Consider the following 25,110-nt stretch of genomic DNA (forward strand, 5'->3'; position numbering starts at 1 on the left):
GATCGAATATATATGGGCAGAATATGGGAATTAAAAATTGTCGTTTGTCATTTCCTTTCTATTATCTCTTTGTATGTAAACATCCTCAAGTTTTAATTAAGGTCGTATGTTTCAAAAAAGTAGAAATTTAATTCAAATCAACGGAAGTAAATTTAAAATCCAAAAATTACATAATAATAATGCTAATTGTTCAGATACTAAGAAATTTAAATATAATATACTAATACTAATCACTAAATAGGAGAAATAATTAAGGTTTGAACTATTCCGCCTTTGTGTTAAGATTGGTTTCTTTTATTCCGAACTATGTCCGCCCTGCGAAGTCGGAAGTACTCTTGTTGTACAGGTTCCATTTTTTCAAGATCCATCATAATGATGCGAAATTCTTCGTCTTCAGCTTGCTTGGCTATTTTTGCAGCATGTTCAGCTTGTTTTGCTGCAAACTCTGCTGCTCTTTGTTCCATCTTGAATCTTGATTGTGCTTGGTAATGAGTATTGAAATTTTGTTGTTCTTTAATAATTATTCCCATCAATTCCTCTTGGTGACTGGATTTCTCTCTCCCTGTTTTCTTCAATCTTTTTGCTGCTTTTTTCCCCATCTTACGAAGATATGTGTTCTCTATGTCTCCCCCATCTGTGTCGTTACCGGTCTCTCCTTGAGTTGTTGTTTGCGGTCCTTCATCATCTTCCTCGTTATTCTCATAAGTGTCCAAATCATGCGTCGTATCGAATACAAAAGTCGATCGTCGATTATATTTATATTTTCTAACACAACTTGGTAGCACTCTTCGTGCTTAAATTTTTTCCCATCGTTGCATTCCTTGAACCTCTTGTTAACTTCTTCAAGCTGTTAATGTTTTTAAAAACACTTAAGTACATGGGCGCTTATTAAATATTAGAAAACAATGGTTGGAAAAATCAAGAATGCTTACCTTCTTTTCAGGACCCCATCCAGTATGATATTCACCTTCAACTTCTGCCTCTTTTGCCGAAAATAACGCCACATCTTTACTTATTCCCTGATATCGTTTTTGCCAAGAACTCCAAGACCGCTCTGGATTATTAGGTAAATGAAGTTCAATATCATCCTTGATACGAGTCCACAACGTCGCCTCTGATTGATCAGCTCCAACACTAGAATCTTGAGATATAGATAAATGAATTTTACACATTGTTACATCTTCGATTGTCGTAAAATTTGGACCTCGTGCTACTCTTGGTGCCATTGTAAGCGAATCCGTGAAAATTTTCCAACTGATTTGAAAGCAGAAACAATATTTCTTCTTATTGGTGTGGATAGTTTGAAGTATTGGTCGTGGGAAAATGTCACAGGATCTCATGTGTATTTATAGGTGTATATATGCGAAAAAATCGAAATGTCTTCCAAACTTTCCAACGTTCCAAATTATCCAACGTTCCATTTTCTTCAACGTTCCATTTTCTTCAACGGTCGAATTACCAACGGTATAAAAAAATTTCAAAATCAATGTTGTCTAAGAATTTTTTTTTTTTTTTAAACTCAAGCTTGGGGCGTTAACTATATAAACGCCTGGCGTGGGGCGTTAACTATATCAACGCCGGGATGGGGCGTTAATTATATCACCGCCTGGCATGGGGCGTTAATTATATCACCGCCTGTCTGGGGCGTTAACTATATAAACGCCTGGCGTGAGGCGTTAACTATATCAACGCCTGAATGGGACGTACACTTTATCAACGCCTGGCGTGGGGCGTTAAGAATATCAACGCCGGACTGGGGCGTTTGTATAATCTTCGTCTGAATGGGGCGTTCATTTTATTAACGCCTGACGTGGGGCGTAAACTTTATCAACGTCCCAACGGGCGAACATTTTATCAACGCCTGAACCGGGCGTAACTTATATAAACGCCTCTTTATGGGGCGGTGACTTTACGTACGTTTCACAACAGGCGTAGATTATATATACGCCCGATGCCAAACGGTGATTATACCTCCGCTCCACTATATATAGTTTTGGTCTTGGTCCCAGACCAAATATGGTCTGGAATTTGGTTTTGGTCCAGATTTTAGTCTTTACTCCGTCCCGTTGCGTCTCCTCCCTGGATCATAATTATAGGTTTACTCGTCCATTGCAGTTGCTCTAAGGGGAGGGTATCAGCAGTTGAAGTTTTTCTTAAAAAAACAAGTGTTATTCAAAACTAAAGACGTATCGACGAATTTTGTTGCAACTTATATGCTGCCTATACAAATATAAATTGTACAACAAGTTCAAACAAATACAGCAGCGAGAAGAATCAGAGTGAAAAAGGATGTTGAGGACGAACGTTCAAAACAAGCAGCATGGCGTGGTTCTAATTAGTTCCGCTGCAGATTTGACAGTAAACTTGCCCAACTTCTCTGACATCAAAACTTGCATATGCTCACCTCCAGCAGGCTTTATAATCTTCTTCACATCCACACCAATACGAGTCCAAATTCTCAGCATATCATCAGAAAAAGACCACTCACCATCCACAATCATACAGCTAAGTCTGGAAGACAATCTAGTCTTTTCAGAATTAGGAACACCTAAAGCATTAGCAATACTACCACTGTCAATCCAATTATCAAACCACAGCGAAATATTCTCACTAATTCCCACCACACAAGTAGTATTGTTATCAACTAAACCATGCACCAATCTAACTCCAGGGAGAATAGAAGAGTTATGTGTAATCCCATCTTCATTTCTCGAGTCATGAAGTAGCATCAATCGTGTATGTATGAAATGGTTGGTCAAAGAAGACAGAAGAACAAAAGTGAAAAGGCTGCTGCGAGATACGAGTTACACAACCATAGAGATCATGTCAAGAGTTCACAGAATTAAATAATCTTTGATTAACCTATGGGAAATATCATGCATTGTGTACATAGACATCTATCCGCAACTTTAAAAATTTGGTTGGCCCTTAAATCAATAAACCCAAATAAGATGATGGAAGTACCTCTTAGTACGCAGAATTGACTAAGGTAGCATTTGGTAAAGGTAACTCAATCAATCGATTATCACTAACTATTTATTAATAAGTAAATGACAAGTGTTGACTCAGATCAAGTGGTACGCTCACAAAACTCAGAACACAATGCTATTAACTTTCTCCAAATCTTTGAGTGAAATATAAGACATGAAACTAAAACCTCTGAACCAGACTCCTCAAGATTGTCGCTTATATTCAGCATCTTTGGTCTTAGTGCTTTCAACCACTAGACTCCCTAGTTTGAGTTCTACCAATTACCATCCAAGCGATATTCCGTTTCGTCTTTACCTAACCAAGATATGGATTAATATTTGACTGTGCATGATCATAATTATGCTTTACCCTAATGATGCTTCACAATATATCAGTTTATCAAGTATCCTAGAGTTACGCGATTAATTTAACAATTCTCATTTTTTAGGATATGACCAGCAGTAACATCTACAGACACCACCAAATCGTTGAACCTACCTAATTGTCAAGCAAAATGTCTTAGTAGGGAAAAAGAAGAACAGGTAAGAACAAGGACTTTGGTATATGTACTCACATAGCACCAGTAGTCCACGCAAGGTCTTGAACAACATCCAACGCCGCGTCTCTGATTGTTAACACCAAAGATTTTATGCTTCATGAGATTTTTCTGTTGTCGCCCAAAATTGCTTTTGTAACATTTGCAGCATCACCTTATATTATCACTTTATCAACATTTAATCTTGCCCGCCAATTCAGTTCCCAATTTGCAAGCTTTGGTTTCTGCAACTGAAGGATAAGTAGCATTAAAAATGGATATAATTTGTAATGATGGAGTAATGAAGCATGTAAATTCTGAAAAGTTCGCAGAAAAGGTAAATATAATCTGTGTCTCACTTTTGATCTAACATTTGGGAACCAAAATGTAAATCGACTATTAATAGCTCCACACGAATTTAAACCCTGATCGATACTGCTGTAATGACTCCAAGCATCTGTCTCAAAACAATACAGTAACACTAGCTAGTCAGACATTAAGAGTTTAAATTGAAGATTTTGGATTAGTTTGTTTCCTTCAGAAATTACATGAATGGGAAATACCTTTGATATTCTGGAACTGCAAAAGGCATGCCCTAGTCAATCACTTCATGCACGTGCAGACAAAATTGGTAAAGCTATAAGCTCTTGCTCAGAATTATAGAGTTAACTCCTAAAATTACCTGTACCTTACTGGTCCTGCTGAAGCATAAAGTAAGCCGTACCAGTCAAACAAACCATAAGAACCCATGAAAGCATGGACCCTTACAAAAAACATCACCTATAACTGATTGAAATATAGGGGAAATAGGAGGAAAGCAAACACTCCTATCAATGCCTTTTCGAATATAATGAAAAACTGTTATAATTTTAGGAAATGGAGAACTGATAACTTACTGAGCATAGATGGTAATTCATACGCCTTAAGCAAATACTCCCTCCGTCCCACTATTAGTTGGCCTACTTTATAACTAAATTTAGTTATAAAGTAGGCCAACTAATAGTGGGATGGAGGTAGTATATTACAAGTTTTTGAGATTTCAAGTCATAACAATGTGTACAAGACGAACTGTCATCATATATTCATAATAACTGCTAGAAACCACATAACAGACTATTGTCTGACGGAGTAAGTAACTCAGCATACAAGTTATGTAACCATGCACAATGTCACACCCCCAAAGCTAACACATAACAATATAGATTTAAGCATAACTTTAAGTTAAAAGCAAGGTACAGTAGTGAGACGTGAAAGCGACCGAGACATTTTCAGTTCCTAAAGCTACAAATAAAATTGTAAATAATCACATTCCATATATTCCAATCAAGCGTATAACCCCCTGCAATTGTTTTTATCAGCTTCAAGTTTGAATGACAGGAATTCTATGTGACATCCCAGAAAGTAAAACCTTGTGATTGCTTTCATCCAAATAACTAATAAATGTGAATAGAATCAAAAACCTGTTTAAGCATATTAGCAATTGCAATGTCTATTCAGTCTTAAGCATAGATCTTCAAGAAATAAATAAACAGAAACAAAACTCATATGAAATATAAGTAGTCTAAATAGAAAACTGAAATAGGACAAAACTAACTAAAAGAAAGAATAAAAAGTATGTTTACTTCTTCCTGTAGTCAGCCATCCTGTCGCTAGGCTGTTATCTAAAGGGTGTATCACATCAGCACAATCAGATTCACTAATTTTAGCTTCTTTAGGAATGAGGGTTTTCAGAGAAACGATGTTCTCCACTTGAGAGCGCAGCTGATAATCCATGGAGGGGCAAAAAATATTATCGCCATCACCAATACGACGCTCTAGGTCTTCGTTCATTTTAGTTTGAAAAACACTAGAATAGGAGAGGGAGCATTCTACCACCTTGAGATGTTTCTCTTGCAAATTGTAGAGTATAAGACGTTCCCCATTAAACCAATACAATAATACCTGATCGGAGGAAGTCAATATACGTGTAGGAGGCGTAGCAGCAGAAGTGTCGAAGTAGCAACAGAGGGGAGTTGGTAGTGAACTTTCTTGATCCATAATCTGAACATCGAAAGTTTCCTCCCTGGTCCATACTTGCTTGTCCTTGTCCGTCAATATATAGATATGAACCTTGTAACAACAACAACAAATACCGCTCTGATAATTACAACGATGGCCGCAATGATCATTGTTGGATCTTGTTACCCTCTCAGAACGTGCAACACAAGGGTATCCTTTAAACTCCAGAAGATGATCATCTGCTAAATACTGACGCTCATCTGTCGGTGTTATCGGTGTACAATCAGCCGGGAGTCGAATGAAATGAATCTTCTTGTTGTGGAGGTCGAACGAGAGCAACATTTCACTGTAATTACTATCACTAACTTTATTCTTCGTCCTCCAAAAAAGATCACCCCCGCAAAGGGTGGATTGTCTACACAACGTACTTGAAGTTCTAGTGATCATTCGACTATGAAAAGGGGAAAAACCTGGTGGTGGTGAGATATCAAAATAACTAGTAACTAGGGTTCTCCATTTTATAGTTCCCAATGTAATGACCATGCAAAGATACTTCCTGTTGGCTTTTGAAGTAAAAACAATAACAACCTTGTACACTTGTGATACTAAATCAAAACCAAAACCATGACACATGCAGATATACCCCCCAGTAGGAAGTAGATAAGAGAGGACAAGCGATTCACCCCTGTTCGGGTTAAGGACAAGTATCAAACCACGAGTATCATCAGGTTCAGTGACTAGTTTCATACAAGTTAAACCATTGCAAGAACCTACTAGTTCATATGTATCTTTAACACATACAGCTGACAGTATACTAATTTCCACAGTTTCTCGTCCTAATAAACTGAAAAAGTAAGTAAATCCCCACCTCAAGATACATTTAGTAGATTCAAGACTAGAAATTCTTTATTTTTGTTTTGATTATAGTGAATCACAGAAAATCTTGAATCATGAAGGGTAGAATTATACCATAACTTACAGACGCAACAACAAACTGCTAGAGTCCGAACTGGTAATCTCGTCAAAATACTTTCAATCACCAATTCTTCAGGAAGATGATAATTTGTACTACTTGCTCCTCCTCCTCTTTCCATCTCATTCTGCTGCTCTTCTTCTCCTTGATCAATTTTTAGTTGACATGATCTTTTACTTCTGGTAATGAATGCAATGAAAGAATTCAAAAGGGGGTGAGGCATATTTTTCACCGTTGCAGTACTCCTCTTCTTCTCCTCTTTGATCAATTTTTTACAATTGCTCTTTCAACTTGTTTCCTCGTCTCCCCCACTTTTCTTTGAACCCTCGATTGGGGTTGCTGAAAGTGAAAGTAATTGGGAATGGATGAGTAACACCATGTTTGTTTACTCCTGACTCATCTGATTCTTCTGGATCTGAGTCATCTGGATCTGAGTGAAATCACTTGAGTCATCTGGATCTGACTCAATATGTTTGTTTTGGGTCAGATCTGACTTATCTGACTCAAAAATATGTGAGTCAGGGGTTTGGTCACATGAGTCAGGGGTATTTTGTTACCTGACTCAAATGGGTCCGAGTCAGGGATTATGTCTAAGTCAGAGGTCGAGTCAGATCTGACTCAAAATGGAAAACAAACGGGCTAACTGCTGACTCGGCCCGAGTCAGGGATTGACTCAGATCCAGGCGCCGAGTCAGTTGCAAACAAACAGGTTGTAAAACAAAACAAGGAATAAGCCCTTATCCGTGTATATTAGACAATGACCAAACTACCCTCACTGAATTAGTTTAATCATTTTAACTACTCGATTGGATATAAGAAGTAAAAGTCGGAATCAAAGATATTTTGTTTCCTCTTTCCTCTGTGAAATAATGAAAAAAATAAAAACAAATTTTTTCAACCTCTTCGTCATGGAAGAGTAACCTCTAGGCTAACCTTCTGGTGATTAAAGGGTTATGAGCTATGAGGAGCGGATCTGATGGTTTTGATTGGCATAGTGGTGATGAATTTTTAGGTTTTGGCATCTTGTTTTTCATTTTATTTGCTTTAAATTGGATCATTTCTTCTGTTCGGGTAATTATACAAGCTGTGGTTCCAATAGACACATGTATTTGCTCGGATTTCTTCCCTTGCTTTTTTTTTGGATTGATCCTCTATTCCCCTTTCCAGGTTGTTGTGTGTATTGTTGTATTAGGTACAACAACAACAGGGGATATGAGATTTTCTTTCATCATTGTTCTTTGTTCTTAATTAGTTTGGCCCGGCTTAAAATCATCAATCTCCCTTGATTCTTCTCCCCTTTTAGGTTGTCGTCGGTATGGTAATATTAGATACCAAACAACGGGGGTCTAAAAGCTTGGTTCTTCGTTTATCCTGATTTCCTTATGCTTTGTGATTAAATTTCCTTATAAATGCGTTCATGGATTCGTGATTGATTAACTTAGTGGTTTGTACCACTGTTGCGTCTGTTGGGTGTGTGGATTTGAGTTCCGTAACACATCTTTGCCTAAAATCCCAACAGTGATTGGGTCTGGTTTAGTATTGGATGCCTCTATGTTGTTTGAAAATAGTCCCGAACTGTTGGATATGAGTAATTAGGTTCTCATGCTTCCTATTTGGTGTTTTTTGAATATTGTCTGCCAGTATGATACATGTGTGGTTAGTATCTCAAAGTAAGTAATTCAGGGCCTTTTCCCATGTTCAGGTGTATGTGCATCTGTTCATGAAATTTTTTCAAGTATTCTCCGTTAGGTGTATGTTAGAAACAAGTGTATGTGCATCTTGTTCTAAAGGAATCATGCATAATTTCCTAGTTTCTATTCCAAAATTTGGGTTTTCATTGTTTCTTAGATGAGAACGGCCTCTCGCTTCTAAAGAGGAGAAGTTGATTTTTGAAGAACGTCCCTTTCATTTGTTCACTTTCATTTATAAGTTTGTGGTTTTGTAAGCAGATTAAATGATCTGTTATGTTAGAAATATTTGGTTAAACAGATTAAGTAATTTGTTTTGTCTTTTAGTAGAAAAATTTGGTTATGTCATTTACAGTGATACTCTCTTATTAAGCAGATTAAAAGATCTGTTATGTCTCTTATAGTGATGATTTTTTTAAGAAGATTAAGAGTTTTGTTATGTCTTTTTTAGATGAGAAAAAGGTTACTCAGCAGGGTGATTTCTGAATTAACATTAAAGTTCTTGTTGGTCTAAACTTCAGGAGCTCCAAGGAGTTAAAAAAAAAAATTGGTAGGATTCAAGTCGTCAATTTAATAGCTCTTAGAAAATTAAGGACTAGAGTGATAGTGAATTAAGGGTACTAGCTAGTGATAAATTGGGAAAATCCAGTCAATTTATTCGGTGTGCTGCTAGTTTTTAGGGGATTGTCTATGCTTTGGCTTCCTTGAATGTTTTCCCGTTAAGTACCAATGATAGTTGGTTTTTATCCTCTATATTTTAAGTATTCTTTTTTTTACGAATTTATAAACTAATTTGAAGTAACTCATCACTCTATGGGCCAGTCATAAAATCACATCTAAACCTCCGCTCCTCTGACCCGATAAGATCCAAAGGTAAGATGACCTCGTCTTTTGATTTCATTCTTTCTAGTATCTCCTATCATAATCTCCTTGTCCTTTCATTCAAGTTTTTCGGCTGCATTTTGCTGGTGTTTCAATCTGAAGTGTTATTTATTGTATCAACAAACAAGAATTCACAGCAGGAATATAGGTAACAGAAGCTTGAGGGTCCCTAATTGTTTCTTGCAGATCAGGTTGTATTTCCCTCATGATTTTGACTTCAAACCATTTTATTTTAGATAGTCTGTTGTTTTATATTGTGTAATTCTCTACAATTTTCCGGCATCCTCTGTTTGCATACATGTTAGATCTTAGTTACTGATATCATTACTTGATTCCTTCACCATTTATAATCTTCCAAGCTTAGATTTTTACAATTTCCTTCAATCTGTTTTTATTTCTCCTGCCTATGCATCTTATTCTTCCTACATACTTCGGTGGACTGAGATTATACATAGACTCAGGTTCTGTAATTATTTTCTGTGCTTTGTTTCTATGGAATTACATTTTTGTTTTTCTATTGATTTGGGCCATGAAAATTCTAGCATGGAACACACATGGGTATGGACAAAAAAAAAACACAACAACATTTACATTTCCTACTTGAGTTAGAAAAACCTGACATCCTTTTTCTTTCTGAAACCAAGTCTCAAAGGAGCTTGGTGAGAAGGATATTAGATTATTTTCCAAACAACCACATTGTAGATCCAGATGGAATAGCTGGAGGTCTAGCAATTGCTTGGGTTGATGGATTTCACTTTGAAGTGGTTCAACGGAACCTTAACATGATCAATGTCATTGTTAAAAGTAACTTTTATTCTAAAGAATGGCTTTTAACATGTTTTTATGGAGATCCTAAGCATGAAAATAAATTAGAAATAATGGGTTATCTAGAAAACATTGCTGAGAGGGTAAATTTGAATGCAATGCCATGGCTGGTTATAGGTGACATGAACATTGTCTTTAACAGTGAGGAAAAATTAGGAGGACCTCCCTTCAATAGGAAGAAAATTGAACCAATTTTGAACCTAATTCAGAAAACAGGCTTAAAAGATCTAGGTTTTACGGGAAATATTTTTACATGGAACAACAAGAGGGAAGGGAATGCAAACATAAAATAGAGACTAGACAGAGCAATGGCAAATGCGGAATGGAATGAAGAATTTCAGGAAGCTTCACTGCAAAACTTAGTGGCTATTGGCTCAGATCATGGGCCAATCTGCCTTTATTTAAATTCTCTTCATAAGCATCTAGTACCTACTTTTAAGTTCTATGATACTTGGCTTAAAGAATCAACCTGCTTAGAGGTTATAAAAAAGTCTTGGAATACAAACATACATAATCCCGTTTCAGATCTCTTAGAAAACATCAATAACCTAGGAGAGAATCTAATCATCTGGAAAAGAGATGTCTTTGGGAAACCTAACAAAAATATTAAGGGATTGCTAAAAACTATAGAAAATCTAGAAGTAATATTAGTTTCACCTAACACACAAGTCATTTTAGACAAAAAACGCTTAGAATTGTAGAACCTCTACGACACTCAGGAGGAAATTGCAAGGCAACAGTCTAGAAACAATAATATAGCTCTAGGTAAAAGAAACACTAAATTCTTTCATATACACACTTTGAAAAGAAGAAAACACAACAACATTGACTGTATTCAAGACAAAAATGCTGTGGTTGTTTCCTTTAGAGATGAGATAGAGGAAGTCTTAACTTCATATTTTGGTGAATTGTTCACAGAATCTTCTACAGATTCTGACAATGAAATTTTTTCTCACATTGCTAGCTTCATTTCTGAACAAGAAAACTTAACTTTAACAGCCATACCCTCTCCTGAAGAGATATGGCTAGTGGTTAAAAATCTAAAATCAAACAAGGCACCGGGGCCAGACGGATTCCCGGTGAGTTTTTCCAAACATAATTGGGACATAGTTGGACCTTAATTAGTGGCTGTAGTTCAAGATTTTTTCCAAAACAAAAATATTAATAGAGAACTAAATAAAACTTTCCTTTTTTTGATACCCAAAACCAAACACCCAAAATCGTCTGCTAATGACAGACCAATTGGTATGTGCAACATCCCTTATAAAGGTATAGCCAAACTTATGGCAAATAGATTCAAAAAAATTCTTGAAAACATCATTTCTCCTCTGCAATCAGATTTTCTCTCGTCTAGAAATATTTCCGACAATATCATTGTTGCACACGAAATTGTTCATTCTATGAAAAAAAGTAAGAAAAAAACTGGAAATATAGGTCTTAAGATAGATATGTCCAAGGCGTTTGATAGGGTAAATTGGACCTTCTTAATAAAATCTTTGAAAGCTTTTGGTTTCTATGAGAGTGGTTCACTTTGATTTTCCAGTGCATCTCAACTCCTTCTATTGCGGTTCTCTTAAATGGAAATCCTTGTAAGGAATTTCAGCCATCTAGAGGTATAAGACAGGGGGACCCTTTACCCCCTATCTATTTATCTTATGTATGAAGGTATTTTCTAGATATCTAAGTCACTTAGAAACTCAGAAAAAAAATTCAAGGTATTAGGTAGAGACCAAAAGCTACTCCCATCTCCCACATTTTCTTTGCGGATGATCTGCTTCTGTTCACAAGAGCAGATTTGACTAGCTGTAATTATTTTTTAGAAGCTATACAAGTTTTCAGCAAGGCATCAGGACAAGTAATAAATTTCATGAAATCAGGTCTCTTTTTTAGTAAGAAAAGTTCACAACAAACACTAGGGCATCATTTGTAGACTAATGAAAATAAAGATAAACCTTAAGGACACTCACTTAGGAGCGCCTGTTTTCATCGACAGATCCAAACTAAAAACTTTCGATAATATTATCGAAAATATGGAACAAAGGATCAAAACTTAGTTGGGGAAAATTCTTTCCCAACCAAGTAAACTAGTACTGAATAAATCAGTCCTCTCTAGTATGCCCATATTTAGTATGGGATGTTTTGTCCTTCCGAAAAAAATAACAAAAAGAATTAAAAATTTGCAAAGGGACTTTTGGTGGGGGAAACACACAAATTCGAAAGGAATCTACATTAAAGCTTTTGATTTTCTGTGTAAACCCACAGACCAGGGAGGTTTAGGTTTCAAGGAAGCTAATAAGGTAAATCAAGCTCTGATTAGTAGAATCGCTTGGAGGCTTGTCAGTCAGCCAAATGATCTATGGGCTAAAATTTTAAAAGGTAAATATTTCAAAGGATTGGGAGCATTACATGCCAAAAAGAAATCTCACGCTTCATGGATATGGAAATGCATTTTTCAAGGCATAAAACATATTAAAAAACATAGCATATGGGAAGTTGGGGATGGGTCAGCAATCAACATTTGGGAGGATAGATGGATGCCATCTAGAATGCAGACCTTGGCTAACTCAGTTCATAGGTCTAACTTGAGTATAACACTTGTGTCTGAATTGATTAATTCATACACAAAAAATTGGAATTTGGAACTACTACACGAAACTTTTGATAATACCTTAGTTCAGGAAATACTTCACATAAATCTATACACTAACAGGGAGGGCCATCTTAAAAAAGATAAACTAAGATGGACATTAACAAAGAATGGTGAATTCTCTGTCAAGTCCTTGTATGCTAAACTCATAAACCCTAGCCATCTAGTTTCCTTTGCTTCAAAAAGATTCTGGAAAGGGTTGTGGAGTATGGATACTTCACAGCGGATAAAGCTCTTCATATGGAAGTGTTTGCAGGATGCTTTACCAACAAAAATGAAATTAGGAGCAGCCACAGATGAGGAAAAAAATGTGTCTTCTGTCAGCATATGAAAGAATCTACATATCATCTGTTCTTTGAATGTTCTTACTCCAAGAAAGTTTGGAGACTACCACCAATGGATTCCCAGGGAGTATCTCTAAACTTAACAATTGCAAAAACTTTTTTGGAACATTATAATGAATGGCAGACAGGGAACTTAGATTCAATTTCAATGGCTTTAGCAGCAACAAAGTGCTGGTTTATTTGGAAAGAATGTTGTTTGAGAGTGTTTGAAAACAAAACTAGAACTGCTGAACAACTAGCAATTGCTATATCAGGTCACTTTGCTTATTGGAATCCAGACAACAGGAACACTAATCACGGTGTGCACAACATTATTCATCCCAGAAATATTTCCTGGCAACTACCACCTGCAAATACTCTGAAATTAAACTGTGATGCATCTTGGCTATCTGAAATCACTAATGCAGGTTTTGGTTTTGGTATTCGAAACTCAACAGGAACCTTTACATCAGCATAACATGGATGGTGCAGTACCTTCTTAGCCGAAGAAGCAGAAGTTGTAGCTATGCTCAAGGAGACACAATGGGCCAACATACACAATATTCAAAACTTGATAATAGAAGGAGATAATCAAGCTACAATATCGTATTTGCAAGGAAAGACAAATTCGGTGAAATGGCAATGCATAGCAGTTTTAGAAGAAGTTAAAGTTGTAGAAGCTAATCTAGTTTCTTTTAAAGGTTTTCAGTATGTAGATAGACGTGCAAACAAGGTGGCAGACTTGTTGGCAAAAGAAGGGAGAAGATCAAGTAGCACTTCTTGGACTGATCAAGCTCCTAGCTTTTTAATTCCTGCAATTGATTTTGACACTGTCAAAGCATATGAATTATGTAATTCTAATGACTCTACCTATGTATCTGTTTCTGCCATGATTAATCTAAGAAATTCAGTCATTGGACGAGCAACTCATCAAGAGTTAGTCTCTGAAGAGCCTGAATTAGCAGATTAATGATGGCTTAGTAATATAATTCCTTATTTTCAAAAAAAAAAAAGATATTTTGTTTCACAAAAAGTAGATCTTTTTGTTTCCAGAAGTGATATTTTATACCTGAACTAACTTCTTGTTTTTTGACTTCTAAAATCATAAAAATAACCTCTGGATGTGTATCCAAATACACTATTACAATTTGTGTAAGTTATAGAGAGCGAAAGGGAAAAGAAAAAAGAAGAGGTTTTGGGGGAAAATATAAAAGACTAGGGTTTTAAAGGTTTTGGAGATTTTAGCAGCTCTTGATTCTATTGGGAATTGTGAAGTTTGGCGAATATTTTTTCAAAAAGTAGACGGTGTTTACGTATATGATCCGTCAATGCAAAAACCCTTTAGATCATGATTTATAAAGGGGGATACCATTATTAGCAGGGGTGATACCAATTCAGCGATCCTACAATCAGGATCTGTTAATATTTATTTGTCCTATATGGATTCGTATCACCCCAAATAATAATGGTACCTCTTTATAAATAGTGCTTTAGATCATCAAAATTTTATTAGTAAACCACAAACTCTTTTTTTTTGAAACTGAAATTTTCATTGATTAAGAGTCTTGTGTTACATGTTGCGCATTTTCTTGTAATAGAGTTACAATCTCATCAGTAATAGATAAAATCCAAACACTACTTAGAAGAGAGACTCTAGCTAAATTTGCTAATATATCAGCCACCTTATTTTTTTCCTTCGGTACATAGTTACACTTCCAGAAAATTTTATTCTTGAGCATACTTTTTATATCCAAAATCACGTTATATATTCTCCAATCTGTGTTGAAATTTTCTCGATTCACTGCATCAGCTACTAATTGTGAGTCCAATTCAAATATCACCTTGTCTAACTTCATATCCTCTGCCCATAGTAAAGCCTCCCATAATCCCTTACATTCCACCTGTTCTTGACTCAACGCCGTCCCTAGGAAGATGCATTTGGAGCCCCTGTGAGTTCTTGCAAAATCACGAAGAATTAGTCCCATTCCTCCCATTTTAGTAGAATAACTGAAAGAACCATCAACATTAATTTTATGAGTGCCTATAGCAGGTGGACTACAGTGAAGATTTGTCCTCCTTTGTCTAGCATTATTAGTGACAATAGTGACATTTTTTGGTTTTAACAGTTCTATTTCTAGTTTACTTTTCATAATGATTGAATCTGGATTGATCTTCCAACCCTTAAAGGTACTGTCACATCTTGCATTCCATATGGACCAAGCTGTGATTGCTATTTTGCATAGATATTCTTCCTGGATTTGATTAATCTTCAGTCTATCAAACCATTCACAAAACCAATCCACCGGATTAACATCAGCCTGAATATGAAGACCTAGAACAGCAAACCAAACTGCTCTTGAGAGATTGCAATGCAAGATACAGTGAGAAGAAGTTTCTAGTGCTTGAGAACATAGAAGGCAGCCATAATCTCCATTGTGAATCACATAGACCAGCTTATCTCTAGTCTGCAGGATATCCTTAAGACACTTGCATATGAATTGCGCTATTCTAGGCAGCACAGGTAGCTTCCAGAGTTTTTTGAATATATACTGCATTCTTTGTCCAACAGATTGATTCGCATTTTTCTCTTAAAACATTTTCTTATAAGCTGATTTAACTGTGAAAACCCCGTTTCTCTCCAGTGTCCAAACCATTCTATCTGCATGATGAACATGAGTTGTAATATTAAGAATTAATATTGCAACTGGTTCTTCAAAAAGAGATAGAATAAGAGATTGATTCCACCCTCCAGTTTCTGAGAATAACTGATAAACATAAGTATATTCTTGATAATTAAGACATCCATGCTTTGGAGAAGGAGGAGTTAATAAATCAAGGATCCATCTATAGCTCCAAATTAAGATTGTTTGTCCATTACCCATGCACCAGCAACTGTTGTTTTTGATGAATGGGAATTCTGAGCTGATACTTTTCCATGACCAAGTGGAACTGGAATTATCTTTGATGTCAAAAATCTTCCCATCTGGAAAGTATTTAGCCTTGAGTGATTGATCACATGTAGAAGTATTATCTGAACACAGTCTCCAAGCAGATTTTTCTAGTAAAGCTCTATTAAAAATCTTGAGGTCTCTGAACCCAAGACCTCCTTCTTCTTTTGGCTTACTCACATTTTTCCAAGAAATTGGTGGCTTTCCTTTATTAGTCTTCTTTTTCCTCCAAAATTTTTGTTGAGTAGAATTCATATTCTTAATTGTAGTGTCAGGCAACTTGAATCTCAATATATGATAAACTGGGATGGCATTTGTAACATTTCTCACCATTACAGACCTTCCTGCTTCAGACATATTAATAGAACACCGTTTTGTCATTCTTGATTCCATTTTTTCAGCAAGATTTGAGAAAGGTATTCTCTTGTTTCTTCCCACAAAGAATGGCAGACCTAAATACTTTTCATCACTAATGCTGCGCTGTCTAACTTGAAGAGTGCCACTTATGAGCTGACAACAAGAAGGATTTGTATTTTTGCTGAAGTAAACTGCAGACTTATGAAAATTAATCATTTGTCCTGAGCAAACACTGAATTCTTCAATAACTTGGAGCAATTTATTTGTTTGAGTCTGATTTGCCTTGCAAAATAGAAGGAAATCATATGCAAACAATAAATGGTTTATTTTAGGTGCTGATCTTGAGATTTTCATATCTGTAAGTTTCTTTTGTTGCTCATAATGATTCAACTGTCTTGAAAAAACTTCCATGACCAAGATGAATAGATATGGAGAGAGAGGATATCCTTGTCTGATTCCTCTTGTGGGATTGAAAGAAGCAGAAGGAGAGCCATTAATAATGATTTCTATAGAAGTAGTACTGATACATTGCAACACAAGATGGAAGAATTTTTCACATAATCCAAATCTTCTTAGAACCTCCATTAAGAAACTCCATTCCAATCTATCAAAAGCTTTAGACATGTCCATTTTAAGAGCAAGATGGCATGTTCTCCCCTTCTTTTTCTTCATGGCTTTGACAAGTTCTTGAACTAAGCAAATATTGTCAGAAATTAGTCTCCTAGGTACATAAGCTGATTGCATTGGAGAAATAATGTCCACCATGTGCTTCTTGAGTCCGAGAGCAATAATCTTTGAGATCAATTTGTATGTTGTATTACAAGCTATGGGCCTGAAATCTTCAGGTTTATGAGCTCCAGATATTTTTGGGATTAGAGAGATTCTAGTGTTATTCAACTTCTTGAGTAAATAGCCTGAACTGAAGAAGGATTTAACCATATTGCACACATCACCTCCTACTAAATGCCACTGAGATTGATAGAATCCAAGTGGGAATCCATCTGGCCCTGGAGAAGTCCAAGGTTGCATTGACATAAGAGCTTTGTGGATTTCATCATCTTCTGGAATTTTGATAAGTTCTTCATTACTATGATTTGTAATACAAGCAGGAATGAACTGAAGAAAATTTGATGGATCTGCTGGATGAGAAGTAGTTCCTATCTTCTTGAAATGAGAAACTAAGAGATTTTTAATAGTGTTCATGTCTTGACACCAAGCACCATCTGGGGTTTGAAGAGAATATATCTTATTCCTTACCCTTGTATAGTTAGCTCTTATATGGAAATATCTAGAATTTCTGTCCATGTCATTATGAAAGTGATCTCTAGACTTTTGAATATTTAAACTAGTTTGTATCTCATTAAGACTGTCTATTTCTTTTTCCAATTTCAACACTTCATCAGTATTGTTACTCTGAATATCTTGAGCTTGCAGTTTTGAAAGATCTTCTTGTATTTGAATAATCCTTGACTGAACATGACCAAAAGTTGTTTTGCTCCAATTATAAAGAAAGTATCTTGTACTAGAGAGCATATCAGATAAAAGGTAAGCTACAGAACCTGAGAGATTAGTTTTCCAAGCATTCATAATTTCATTTTTGCAAGTATCATTTTGTAACCAATGTTCAAAAAACTTCCAACATCTATCAGTTGTATTAAACTTATTATATAAAGACAGCAAAATAGGAGTATGATCAGAACCCTTTTGGGGAAGATGAATAAGTCTAGAATCAGGATAATTGAGAAACCAAACACTATTAACTAGAGCTCTATCAAGTCTAGATTTATTTTTACCAGTACCATGACTATTACTAGTCTAAGTAAAGGGATTTCCACTATATCCCAAATCATTCAGGCCCGAGTCTTTGATATAATCTAAAACTTCAGAAGCAGTAGGTTCAGTATTGGTGTTTCTTTCATTAGAATTCATAGTAATATTCAAGTCACCTATGAGGACCCAGGGTATCTTAACAGAAGTGCTTAAATCCTTAATGTATTTCCATTGGCTAGGCTGATCATTCTTGTAATAAGTCCCATAAGCACATGAGAGAAACCATTCACCTTTACTTGGATCATTTTTAACTAAAGCATGAAACATATTACTAGAAGAGTTTAAGACATCTAAAGAGAAACCATCTTTCCAAAGAAGAATAATGCCACCAGCTTGACCTAAGGAAGGGAGAAAACATTTATTTGGCATATTAAGGAAACTAGTAAGGTTAAGAATTCTATCATCATTAATTTTTGTTTCACACAAAAAAATGATATCAATCGAATGGATTTTGTTCAGATGAGACAAGTGATTTTTAGTATCTTTTCCTAGAATGCCTTGACAGTTCCAACTAATGATTTTCATGTTAGAGTAGGGATTTTTAATTCTCAACTTGATACTCAAGTTGACCAAATGGTTATGATCAGATTTAAAACATGCAAATCGAGAGTTTACTGGAAAATAATAAATGTTATACTTGAGAAAACTATAAATGCCAGAAATTAAATTGTTACTGTAAAAAGTAAATGAATGGATTTAAGAAGAGTTACCAGATTGTTTGAGGCCTCATTCATCTCATGAAGGTTCTCTCCTGCTCTTGTATCCCCTTCTTCAATGAGATCATGCTCCATATCATCTGTGGTATTGGGAAATTGAAGTTTCTCACTATTACCTTCCACGTTTTCTTTAGTAGAATCTTCAGTTCTAGATCTTTTATTGTTTCTTATTTCCCCTTCTTCAAGATCAACATCTTCTTTTGCCTCTTCCTCCATTTTCTTGCGGCTAGCCTCACAAATTCTCTCAAATAGAAGATCAATATCTTCACAAACCTCCACTCCATAAGCTTCAACAAGTTCATGTAGGTAGTTAATATATTGATCATGAGTAAACCTTCTAATCATCAAATCATGTGATATATTGGCACATTACTCTTCATTGTGATCAATGACAAAGCAGTTAGGGAAGAGGTCATGTGGTTGCTTTTCCCAATGAAATCTGATCCAAGTAACATCACCAGCAGCAGTATTCCACCAACCCCCCCTGTGAAGTGGTTTTGTAAGGTCAATTTTGATCCTAGTATTGATAGTTGTACCATAAGATGGCTTACAATCCTCAGGTACTGTTGAAATCTTCTCTCCTAATTCTTCGATAACTTCATTCACCACTTCAAGAGAGTGATGCTCAGGTAAAAGGTTCTTGAATTGGAGATCCCATTCTTGGTGTTTGGAAACAATTTTTTTGACTGGAATGGCAGCATCATATTTTTGTAAGTTTAGATGACTTTTGTTCACATTCCAAGGACCATTTTTGAGTATGTCATTCATAACTTCTGTTGTGACAAACTTGAATAAGAAAATGTTCCTATCAATAGCACGAATCTCCTTGATTCTGTAGCGATTCCATAGCACGATAACTCATTTCCTTACTGTGTCTGTCTTGGCAGTATCTTTTGAGAAGACCTTTCCAACCAAAGTAGTACCCCATTCATCTCTATCTTTGATGATAGATGACTTAGGACCAACGGCTCTTCTTAAATTTCTTGAACTAATATAACGTATTTGTGTGTTCTGCATCTTTCCAGTGATTGCTGAGATTTGAGAATTCGATCGAGAAGCCATTATCTTTTGGGTATTTGAGATAAAGTTTAGAGATGAATTGTGTTGCAAATTTTCAACAGAATAAATATAACTAATATAACTAAAATTAGTTATAATCAGATAATTTTGTTTCCCTAGATAAGCTGAGAAAATTTATTCTGGAGTAAATGGGATATTGCGTAAGTGTATCCGAATTAAAGTTGATAGGAGTAAATTTCGGCTTATGACTTGGTAAGTAACAGTTACAAAGTTTCATAAGGGGAATAATTGAAATTTTGAATTTTGAATTTTCTATATCCAAGAGCATATACTGAATCGGCTCTTGAATCATTTGATCCTTGAAGTTTACGTTTAAATCATAAACATGATATAGAAGGTACTACTGGTACATACTGTAAAGATCCATCTTAGATAAGATTTTTGGAAAAACTGCATCATACTGTGTTGACGATATTTGACTCGTTGATCCACATTGTAGGAGAAGAAGGAGGATAACTGAGACTTGAGTCCAAAAATGGATGCCCTCCATGATTTGATGAATTAAGAGGCCCTGCAAAGATTAACAATCCATGAGAATTGATGAAACAGAAAAAGAGATGGAAAAAATGAAAAAACGATTTAAAGAACAAAAATAAGGAGGAACTAAAATCAAAAACTAGGAAAGAAATAAAAACAGCAGATTCAGATCATAAAAAGAAAGAAACAGTGATGTGATCTAATTATAATAAGAGAAGAAAAAGATTAAGGAGAAAAATTCATTTTTTTTTTACTGAGTCGACTCATAATCGCCCGATTCGCAGAAGTCCTAAAATAAAATTTCCAACCCAAGCTTGGTTTAGAGATGACAAAACAAAAGAACTACCAGATTTAGTGGAACTTAATTTTGATCCCCCTGCTTAGTACAGTTAGTGAACCACAAACTGTTGTATAAACATTTTGATAAGTATTTGTTAATGAATTTCAGAAATTGTAATTTGATATCATTTGTGTGCAACACAGGTTGAGAGGAACGCGTAATTGGGGGATATCAAAACTAATTGGGGAATAGAGGAAAAAAGACAAAAACTAGATCCAAATATCAAATCAGGGTCACCCTTATCTATTTTTTTAATTCCTAATCTACCCTTCACTAATCAGGTTTAGTGGTTAATTAAAATTAGTAAAAATCTTAAGTATTTGTTAAATGATTAGTGTGTATTTTTATTTGAATTTGGATGAGTGAGGTGAGAGTATAAGGAGGGAAAAATATTTGAGAGAGAACTTTTTTTGTTAAAAATGGAAGATGCTTGTGAAGAGAGAATTGTTGCTGCTGAATCTTTAGCTCAACTACAACAAGAAGCACATCTTCAATCTTCAGCTAATGACAACAACTCACAATTGGAATTATATGATGAACCAACACCCTTGGATCATGATTTTTGTGAACATCAAGTGTTTTTTGAAGAACCAAACCAAGAACGTAAACAAGTTCAACATACAGTCACTTACAATACTCAGGTACAGGTGCTTGTGTGTTAAAAAATTGATTTTTTCCTTTGCATCCACCATTTTTTTCTCTGAAAAAGCTCTGTGCCGGCATTGAAATAGTATGAATACCATATCGGCACGAAAAATACCAGCATGGTATTCATAGTATTTCCATGCCAGCTAACAATATCCCCATTTTGAAAACTTTGTCGGCATGGTGTTCAACCAAAAATTTCATACCGGCACGTATTTAACTTTTTACCTATCACTGAATATTCTATGGAATATTCTACCGGCATGGTTCACTCCTAACTTTACCATGTCGGTACCACAAAACATCCAGGAGTTAAAGAAATTTGAAGTTAAATGCCGGCGTGGTCTATAAATTATCGACCAAACCGGCAGTTGGTTCCGGCTTGGAACTTTATGTAACGAGCATGCGGGCACCTCCTCTTCCGGCATTGAATGTATTATGCCGGTACCACGAGAAAAACATCCAGAATATAAAGAAATTTGAAGTTAAATACCAGCGTGGTTTATAAATTATCGACCAAACCGGCAATCTGTCCGGCTTGGAACCTTATGTAACGAGAATGCCGAAACATTATTCGAGAATGCCGGTACTGGTTTCTGGCATTGGTTGTTTAGAATTTTGTACGCTGGAATGTTAGTGGAGCATGCCGGAACTAGTATCCGGCATAGTAATTAAATTTTATTTGGAACTAATTTTAATTTCTTTTCATTCATTCCTTAGATGGTGACATATATTGATCCAACAAATTCCAAACCGTTTGGTCCGGATACGTCAGAATACTATAAAATGCCTCCGGTATGTTTCCAAAGAATACTTTTCACCTAATTTTTTGAATTTTACGTGGGGATTGTTTATAAAGAACCTTATACTCTCCCGTGTTTTTCGTTATGCAGGGAATAACAGATAAAGACGAAGCAATTGCTTGGGATAAAGAGACGGCTCTTAAGCACATGTGTGTTTTGGTGAGGAATACACAAGGTTCAAGCAATCGTTTTGAGATGGCTTGCGAGAGAAGTGGGGAATACAAGAAGAAGAACAGCCACAAGAGAAAAGATTATGTATATCCAAAGAAGACTAATAGGGTATACAAGACTCATACGAGGAAGGATAACTGCCCATTTAATCTTGTGTTCTATATAAAAGGCAAGGAATGGGATTTTACGGTGTGGTTTGTCCGTCATAACCACCGGGATCCGAAAGATTTTGTTGGTCACTCCCTAGTTGCGAAACTAAAACCTCATGAATTTGAGGATGTAAAGAGAATAACTAAAGCATGTATCAAACCAAGAGTGATTCTCAGAGGCTTCAAGGAAAAGGATCGGACGAACGTTTCTTCTCTAAATACAATTTATAACGCACAAGCAACTATTAGAAAGGTGGAATGGGAAGGTAGGACCGTTATGCAAGAATTCGAGAAGATAGCTTGGGATCACAACTACACCCGTATCATTAAAAGAGGGTCGGACAACAAACCCCTTCAAATATTCATTTCGCATCCTTTGCTTGCCCAATTGGCTCATACATGTTTTGGTGTACTTATGATGGATTGCACCTGTAAGACAAACAAATACAATATGTCGTTGTTCAACATAGAGGGGCAAACATCAGACAAGGTATCATTCACAATGGCTTGGTGTTTAATGGAGAACGAAAGGGATCACAATTATAATTGGGAATTATGACAATTGAAATTACTCTCCCGGAAAAACCATCTTCCGAGGGTCATCATAACCGATAACGATGACGCATTAATGAATGCAATATCCGACGTCTTCCCGGATGCTTAAAATTTCTTATGTACGTATCATAGATAGTACGAGCCCAAGAGTCCTTGTAGCCAAATAGATGTACCTGATCAAAAGAAGTTGCACCCCAAATTCTAACACGATCAAGGTTAGGTATCATGTCATCAATATGAGGAAGGTGTGAACCTTTAACTTTAACTTTTCCTTTGCCCTTGCCTTGTGTCGGTTGTTGACTTGGCCCACCTTGTTCCACTACTACTTGGCTTTGGGTTGCTAATTGACTTGGATCAATCTCATTATCTTCCTCCTCACTTTCCTCTTCATCTTGCTCATCTTCCTCCTCAACTGCTCCGATAGGTTCACGGATTACGAGTTTACTACGGTCACGACCACTCTCCCAAACTTCACCTCTTATATCAGCCCCCAAACACTTTTTGCGACCTTGGTCTTTCCCTCTAGGAGGCAGAGACTGAGGAGTACCAAGACCGTCCTTCCTTCTTTTCTTAATGCCAGCATCTTTAGTTTTTCCTTTGTTAGCTTCCTTTGCTCTAGCCCTATTTCGAAAGAAGCACGAAATAAATATAAGACAACTAACTTTCATTTTCTAATGCCGGCATAGATACACCACATAACGTCATAGAATCATCACTACCGGCATATGTTAACAAAATATCGACCATGTCGTGACAAAGAAACGACATAGTTAATCAAAACCACCCCATGCCGGGAACCAATGCCGACATTGCCGAATAATTGTAGAGGATGCCGGTAGCCTAAGGCAATTCCTAGGAAGTTCCTGGATACCAAAACAACATTGCCGATACATATGTAAAATTCAAACACATACCGTAACAAGGTATCGACATGGAATTTAACTTAAAACCAATGCAGGTACCCATATCAAAATCCCAGGGTTTTCTGTATATTAGAAGCTCACTACCAACAACGAATAAATTCAAATTAATGCCGTGACTTAATACCGGCATGGTATTCAACCTAATTTCAACGCCGGTATAAAATATTCAGTTCCAGGTGATTCACTAACTAAGTGACGACATATTATTCATACTAAAATTGATGCCGTAACTGGGTTCCAGTATGGTCTTCATCCTAAATCGAATGTCGTAAGTAGGTAACAGCATGGTATTCATACAACATTCTATGCCGGGAGTTACTGAAACTCAACTGTTTGAGTTAGGGTTTGCGATTTTGACCTAAACCCAATGATATAAATCGATTGAAACACTAATTGAACAGTTCTAAATCACTTACCTCCTCATAGAAGCCATGTTTACGAGAAGTTGATCGTCCTAAGCCTCTTGTTCTTCGTGTTCTTGCTCTTGAGCAATCAAAGCATTCCTTTTTTCTTGTTTTTGTTGAGAAATCGATTTTGATTTCGATTGGGCATCTGATTTCTTTCGTGGAGGTATTCTTATGGATTCAGGTAGGTTTTAATCGACGAATACATTTTTGAATCGACGACTAATCGTAGAGCAGATGAAGAACGATGAAGAAGAGGAAGATGGAAGTATTTTTTTTTTTCAAAACCCTAACCCTAAAGAGTGTCGGAACTGATGGAGAGAATGGGGGAGATGATTTTGGTTATTTGATTTTAAGTTTTTTATTTTGTACGAAGGGTATAACAGTCTTTTCAGAATGATTTTTAATTAACTAAAGGATGTTTTAGTATTTTCGCACCCAAAGAACACCCCTTAGCAGACACCTTTGGCTGGGGGAAGTAATTCATATTCCCCAATTACGCGTTCATTGAGAGTTAGAATATTCATGTACCAGAAGCAACATAGGAGGTACTGTAATACTTTTGGATGATGATTGAATTTAGTGTAAAAACAGTTCCGACATTTTTTTTTTAAAATGATAAGGTTAAATTGTATTGAAAGACAATATAATAAGGTCAAATGACCCATTATAAGGTTTACAAAGGTTCTAATTACGATCCCCTCCGTTCCTTTTTAATAGGTTGGTTTCCTAAAATAAATGTTTCAAAAAAAATAGGCTGGTTTCCTAATTGGAAAAGTCAAATGTTATTTTATTTTTCTGGGACCATTTTTCTTTTAACTTCTTTTGATGACAAGTGTCATGTGGACCATTTCACTATACTTCTTTTGCT

General features: G+C 36.0%; 2 protein-coding genes across 2 annotated transcripts; both read right to left on the bottom strand.

The window, feature by feature from the left end:
- Positions 1-2,197: 2,197 nt before the first annotated feature.
- Positions 2,198-6,751, bottom strand: LOC113341085. The gene is made up of 5 exons (XM_026586113.1): positions 5,128-6,751; positions 4,069-4,206; positions 3,865-3,962; positions 3,545-3,756; positions 2,198-2,548 (listed from the first exon to the last, which is right to left on the bottom strand). The coding sequence occupies exons 1-2, from the start codon at positions 6,248-6,250 to the stop codon at positions 4,184-4,186; spliced, it is 1,146 nt and encodes a 381-aa protein (XP_026441898.1). The 5' UTR covers positions 6,251-6,751; the 3' UTR covers positions 2,198-2,548; positions 3,545-3,756; positions 3,865-3,962; positions 4,069-4,183.
- A 7,646-nt stretch (positions 6,752-14,397) lies between these two features.
- On the bottom strand, positions 14,398-15,396 carry LOC113340867. The gene has a single exon (XM_026585921.1). It carries the CDS (start codon positions 15,394-15,396, stop codon positions 14,398-14,400), a length of 999 nt encoding a protein of 332 aa, XP_026441706.1.
- Positions 15,397-25,110: the final 9,714 nt, after the last annotated feature.

This window comes from Papaver somniferum, unplaced genomic scaffold, assembly GCF_003573695.1.
Source record: "Papaver somniferum cultivar HN1 unplaced genomic scaffold, ASM357369v1 unplaced-scaffold_24, whole genome shotgun sequence".
Lineage (NCBI taxonomy): Eukaryota > Viridiplantae > Streptophyta > Magnoliopsida > Ranunculales > Papaveraceae > Papaver > Papaver somniferum.

Bases quoted from the DNA above. Each gene is read 5' to 3' on its own strand.
- LOC113340867 (XM_026585921.1), bottom strand. From the start codon at position 15,396: ATGCAGTATATATTCAAAAAACTCTGGAAGCTACCTGTGCTGCCTAGA.
- LOC113341085 (XM_026586113.1), bottom strand. From the start codon at position 6,250: ATGAAACTAGTCACTGAACCTGATGATACTCGTGGTTTGATACTTGTC. The intron at 4,207-5,127 runs GTAAACATACTT...TTTATGCTTCAG, and splicing joins ATGGCTGACTACAGGAAGAA to CAGGACCAGTAAGGTACAGG.